Source organism: Arvicola amphibius, chromosome 11, assembly GCF_903992535.2.
Source record: "Arvicola amphibius chromosome 11, mArvAmp1.2, whole genome shotgun sequence".
In the NCBI taxonomy this organism is placed as follows: domain Eukaryota; kingdom Metazoa; phylum Chordata; class Mammalia; order Rodentia; family Cricetidae; genus Arvicola; species Arvicola amphibius.
Genome location: NC_052057.2, coordinates 37,956,974 through 37,963,312, shown reverse-complemented (window position 1 = coordinate 37,963,312; position 6,339 = coordinate 37,956,974). Strand labels below are relative to the sequence as shown.

General features: G+C 39.8%; 1 protein-coding gene across 1 annotated transcript; it reads right to left on the bottom strand.

Annotated features, from left to right (window-relative positions):
* Window positions 1–755: 755 nt before the first annotated feature.
* Window positions 756–5,256, bottom strand: Il2 (interleukin 2). Its single transcript, XM_038346934.1, has 4 exons — window positions 5,110–5,256; window positions 4,960–5,019; window positions 2,459–2,605; window positions 756–869 (listed from the first exon to the last, which is right to left on the bottom strand). The coding sequence occupies exons 1-4, from the start codon at window positions 5,254–5,256 to the stop codon at window positions 756–758; spliced, it is 468 nt and encodes a 155-aa protein (XP_038202862.1).
* Between the last annotated feature and the right edge of the window lie 1,083 nt (window positions 5,257–6,339).

Sequence of the window (6,339 nt, the reverse complement as noted above, 5' to 3'; positions counted from 1 at the left end):
GCACATTATTCTGTGAGATGTGCTGATTTGTCCTTCAAAGGTTCATGTGGTGGAAAGTGTGGTGGTGTGAACGTGGTAGGAAATGGTAGGGTTGGTGCAGGGTGATTATGCTATGGCCCAGGGCTGACCTTATGAATAATGCTGTTTAAGTTTGTATGGGAGGGGACTGTTTCCTGCCAGAATGGGTTCTTATAAGTCACATAACAGGCACACCCGCACACACCATTTGTCTTCCTCACATACTTCCACTATGGTGATGCCATGTTGCCATGAGATCCTCACATGCTCCTGAACATCCAAAACTGTGAGCTAAACTTCTCTGTATAAAGTATCAAGACTTTGTTTTGTTATGACACAAAGCAGATTGTGACAAAAGGTTTCAAGAATTTTTGTTTAGTGTCCTGTTAAAATTTAAAGGAAAGGAACTAAAGAGCTGAGAAGTGTTCTAGAGCTTACACCATGTTGTCCTCAAAATGACAGACGCCTGAGCTTATTTATATTCACCAACTCTTCTAAATGCTTTTATTAATCTACACAGACGTGCTATTTAACAATTCAATATAATAAATAATTTCAGATAAATAATTTAAAACATTTTAGAGCCCTTGGGGCTTACAAACAGAATCTTTAAAGATCCATATTTATCATCTGAAGACTAATAGTTACAAAGGTAGTAAACAATACATCCAAAATAAATATAACTTTAAATACTTAAATAAATAGAAAGCCTTGTGTTGTAGATAGGAGGCACATAATTATTGAGTCATTGTTGTGATGATGCTTTGACAGAAGGTGATCCATCTGCTCAGAAATTCCACCACAGTTACTGTCTCATCATCGAATTCACACGAGGATGTGTTTTCAGAGCCCTGAAAAAGAACAGTAAACTTTAGGCTACGGAGTTTACTTTACACGCAGCTGTTCCTCACCAACGTTCTATAAGCATCCATTTAATGCTTGTATTAGTCATTCACACTTCTTGAGTGATCACAATTGTCAGATTGTGTTTTATTGTGATGCCAAATGATAAACCATCCGAGATAAAATTTCCCTGAGTTGAGTACAACTGAATGTTTGAATGAAAACACTGAATACTCTATAGAATGCAGTGGTTTGACCTCTTTTTCTCTGGTAAGTGTACACAGCTATGTACTGATTTAGGTTACATATATGTTATATATTCTCTAAACCCTAAGATTCTATTATTCTCTTATTTTCCCAAATCAGGATAGGAGCAACCCAGAGTAGGTTAGGACAGAAGTCTAGTGGGGGAAATTTGGAGAAGAACATTTCATAAATATAGATATATGCTTTGATATCAATGCAGATGATTCTTCCAGATTGTACAAATAGAAATATTCTAAATTTGTTGTGTAGATGGACTTTCTGGACGCTAACCTCCTTTGCTAAAGGAGACATTTCAACTCTGTTTCTAGATAAAAAGCTGAGAAGAAAATATTTTGAAAGGTTTCAGGAACAGTTTTTTCCAAATCTGAGCTATCCCTTGTAAGTCAGTGAGGCAGAGCATTTCCTTTGAATAAATGTTCCTTTTAAAGCAAGTTACCGTGATCTTATTTTGCATAGTTACTTGAATGCTCTAATATCTTGGGTTTTTTTTTTTTTAAGTATGTGACTATTGAAACATGCCTTCCTAGTTTTTACGCACCTCGAAAACTTATACCACTCATTTAGGGCGACCTCTGGTGTGGACCTTAGGGTGACCTCTGGTGTGGACCAGAGCTCCTAGAGCAGGCTTTTCTGCATAGATGAGGGCCGGAGCCTCTCAACACCTAGATGTAGTTCTCAGCCTATTTTACAAGTCTCAGGTGAAAGCGGTGCAGAGAAAAAGGACCAGCCTGACACCCTCTTGGAGGCTTGCTGCTACAGCAGAAATCAAAATGATGCTGCTTGCTCAGGATACCTGTCAACTCAGCAATTTTGTTTAGCAGATGGATTGAGAAAAGAGAACTGCAATTCTCCCTTGCCTCACCAAAGTCCGTGTTTCTTGTGCACTTAAAAATAAATCCCTGAAATGGGCGCTCACTGTCCTCTCACCGTTTTAATGGCTACTGTTTTTGGAGAGAAATCTCTGTGTTCTTCCACCAGTGACAGCACAGCTCTCTGGAAAAGCCTTTCAGATCACTGGTCCTGCTCTGATAAACATATGAAGGCAACAAAAACTGCCTGTTCCTTGTGGAATTCTACTCAGTACTTTCTCTCACTTCCAATTTTATGCTAGTGTGAGAGGAAGCAGGGTGCTCCCAGAATTTCCTTGCAGATGATGGTGGGTGGGGACTCTAGCATCATCCTGCAGTGGAAGGATTCATGCTCTCAGCGGACTTTAAATTTTGTCTGACCAAATGCGTGGAACCTGACAAAGACTAGAAATGTCATGCCACTTCAGAATGCAATTCTTCGCTCCTTTATTTCCAGCTCAGCAAATCAAGCAACATCTTACCTTCAGTTTCCCAACTGTTACTCTGATGTTACTGATGGAATTCTCAGCATCTTTCAAGTGAAAGCTTTTGCTTTGAGCCAAATCCAGCACACTCTGCAGAGCCCCAAGCTCTTCTTCTAGGCAGTGAAGATGTTTTAGTTCTGTGGTCTGGAAGATAATAAGCATAACTCTTGCTCAGCTCACCATATAAGAGCAGCCAGAAGGCAATCTGCAGCTTATCTAACCAAGAGTAGACAGTGCATAGCTTTTACCCACTCCCTGTTCTCTGTGTAAAGAGAAACTGAAATAGTGGATATCCTAAATCTAGTGGAGCAAGAGCGCAAAGCCCTGTGGTTATTAGCTGTTAGGTCACTCTAGTGAGTACTTTGATCTAGTTTCATTAGACTTTGTAAAATGTCTGTATTTCCCTGTCACAATGCACATCATAGGTATAGACTGCATTTCCTATCAGCAGAGAAATCGAAGAATGTGGAAGTGCAAGATTCCCAGTCTACACTCTAATGTCTAATAATCCCAGAGTTGTGAACACAGAACGGTGAGAAGCAGGAGTCCTTGGATGCCTGCTCTCACAGACCCAAATCGTACAGACCTTATCAATACCCAGAATGAGGCCTGTCAAGATATCCAGGAAGACATGTTTAATATTTCTTAAATTTTTATTTCTCTGTAATTACTTAAGATGAATTTTTTTTTTAAACCTATTTGTCAGAGCTAGAAAGATGGCTCTACAGGTAAAGACACTTGCCACCAGACTTGATGACCTGAATTCAACCTCAGTGACCCACATCGGAGAAGGAGTGACCCAGCTCTCAAATTTTGTCCTCTGGCTTCCACAGGTACACTGTGGTACACATGTATCTCCACACGTACAAGCACAAATGCATAATTTAAAAACTATTTGTCTCAATGAAATAATAAGTCACAGTATTTGGACAAACTATTTGGAGAAGTTTCCTGTATATTTCTGAAAGAATATATAAATACATATATGCACTGAGAAAGAATACTGTCTAGTACTATAGTGCACTATGATTTCCATAAAAGCCTCTTTAAGGTCCTCTAGAAGCAAGCTGTGACCTGGGTCATCTCCATTTTACTAAGTCTCGGTACCGCAGTCACAAGAATAGGTGGATCAAGGGTAGCATGGGTACTCCTTTTCATTAACTGGACCCTTTGAATTAAATGCTTCTATCATTTTGAAAATCTTACATTTATACAAAATGGAGCTTAAATAAAAAAAACCACAACAGACTTTATCACATTACTCTTGTTTCCAATAGTTGTTTAAAAACTTAGATTTCTAGGAATTTCATCACTCTCTGACATGACCTCATGTCTCTCTAGGGATCCCTCGAAGGGGAGGTCTGATCAGACAGTATGTATTTCTGGATTTGTCCACCTGTTTTCCTCTGACTTGTTAGGAGGTGTTCCGTATGCTCAGTGTGGAGCTCTTTCCCTCACAGAACTATCGAGTTGTTACTGTTGGACTTGAAAGTTGTGTGACTCTAGTTAAGCAGATTAGCTCTTAGGGGCCATTTCCTTTCCATCGCCAGTAGAACAGCCAGAGAGAGTTCCCAACTTCATAGAAGTGGGTCACCAGCATTGCCCCTTTGGTCCCTCGGATCCCATTTTGCTCTAGGCTTGGATTTATCCCGCGGCAAGCTTTTTCTAGCCTCAGAGTTGTTGGTTCTCTTTTGGCTCTCGGGACTCTAGCAAACTTCTACCCTCGAGGGAGCTCTAGGAGCCTGGGGAAGCTGTTGTTTATCATACAAACTTTCAATATTGGGAGATAGCGTTGTATAGAAATATTACAGCTCTCTGGTTCCCCTGGTTAGAAAAAGACTACACAAATCCAAAATTGTTTATATGCCTCAGACCTTTTCTTCACTAGTCCTCACAGCATGCTTATGTGGTGCTGGCCAGACACTGTTCTGAAGCCTATCGAGCTATAAGCATACAATTATCATTATGTAAGTAGGTGAATGGACATAGGCAACTTCCTGAGGCCATGAGAGTTAGGGCCTAGCAGAGCTGGGCCTTCATTTCAGATCATCTGCCCTACCGTCTGTGAATACTGGATACACTGTTCCTCAAACATAGAGTCTTAGGAATCTTCCTTAAGACAGTAAAGTGTTTATAAAAAGAGTACCTCTGAAGTCAGTTTTGATATTGCACAACATAAAATAATGCATCCTATTCAGATATCTCTAAGATGAGCATAAAACAGAAATCAGCAGTCTTTAAATTATTCCAACATCAAACTGCAATTATCCTATGCTTTCTTCTCCTTTCCTCTTCCCCAACACACAAATAACAAATACATAAGAAAAATTTAGACATAATCATTTAAAATCAATGCCATTATCAAACAAGATTTTTTACACACAGATATCAAAGTAACTTTTTTCTTCAGATGAGGGTCTATTCATCTGATCAGTGTGCAAACAAGCATATAACTTTGAGTTCATTAAAGCACCAGTTAAACACAGAAAGCTGCTTACCTTCTTGGGCATGTAAAATTTAAACGTGAGCATCATGGGGAGTTTCGGATTCCTGTCATTCTGAGAAAGCATAACACACTGTTATTAAAACACAACCTTTGGCGAGAAAACTAAAGGTAATGCCTACAGATGGGAAAGACAGGCACTTACATTGATCCCTCTCAGAAGCATCTGTAAGTCCAGCAATAACTGCGTGAGGTGCTGCTGTGTTTCCTTCGTAGGGCTTGAAGTGGGCGCGCTGTTGACGAGGAGTGTGAGCATCAGTACAACACAGGATGCAAGCTGCATGTTGTACATGGCTGCAGTACTTGAGGTCACTGCGAGTAGTGATTAGCAAGGGTGATAGGCAGCACTTCAGCATGGGAGGCAATTTATACTGTTAATGCTGGAAAAATAATACGGGGGTGTCAGAATGTTTTACATATTACACATATTTTCAAAGACTACCTGAGTGGCAGAAAGCATCACCTTTGTTTTTCCTCTTCTGATGACTCTCTGGAATTTCTTTAAACCCCCATAAACTGACTGAATGGATGTAGGTGAAATCCCTCTTGGTTGAGTTAGCCCACACTTAGGTGGCAGTTTTCATTCATACAATGAACGCCTTCCGTATGAAACAAATTTTCCTCTTTTCTTTAAGAGGGGGTGGAGATACAAAAGTAACTCGTGAAAATGCTCTTTGTCAAAACCATCCTGAGCCTGTAAGCAGCCTGTTGTGGTGGACAAGAGCAAGAGAAGGCAGATGAAAAGAATAAATCTTTTAGATTTGTTGATTAGACAGGAAGAATATTGGTTTCCTGTTTCAGGATGGTTTTACCTTCTTATCTACACAATAAGCTAATTGCACACAAGGTGATAGATAGGTGGCTTCCTACAGTTAGCCAGAGAAATAGTAAGATCAGGACCCTTAAAACACTTTTGAGTTTGAGGTACTATTTTGTTTTAAATTTAACATGCTTAAAAAACATGTTCAAAAGTCTTAATGTTTATTATGCTTTTTAAAAAGAGTGTGATGTGTAACAAATCCTCACTAGGGTTCGCATCTAAGGATGTTGATGCTATTTTTATGTTTCTAGTTGCACTTTGATTCTTTTAGAATATTTTCGTGTGTGTGTGTACGTGCACCGTGCATGTAGGCCACAGTTCACATGTGAAAGTCAGAGAATTCTTGCTAGCCAGATCTCTCCTGTCACCATGTGTGACCTAGGAACCTGAACTCGAGTCATCTGGTCTGTGTGCAAATGCCTCTGTCCCCTGAGCCATCTCAACAACCTTGTTTTCTCTTCTTTAATAGTCTTGGATTTCTCCTCAAAAGTACCTGGGGCACTATGAGAGTAACAGCAAGGGAATGTGTTCTCAGTGGGTAGAATGAGAAGGACA

What these genes read in the sequence shown, in the direction of transcription:
- Il2 (XM_038346934.1), bottom strand. Translation starts at nt 5,256, where the DNA reads ATGTACAACATGCAGCTTGCATCCTGTGTTGTACTGATGCTCACACTC. An exon ending in TGCTTCTGAGAGGGATCAAT is followed by an intron (nt 5,020 to 5,109) that starts GTAAGTGCCTGT and finishes ATGCTTTCTCAG; the next exon opens with AATGACAGGAATCCGAAACT. An exon ending in TAACAGTTGGGAAACTGAAG is followed by an intron (nt 870 to 2,458) that starts GTAAGATGTTGC and finishes GTTCTTTTTCAG; the next exon opens with GGCTCTGAAAACACATCCTC.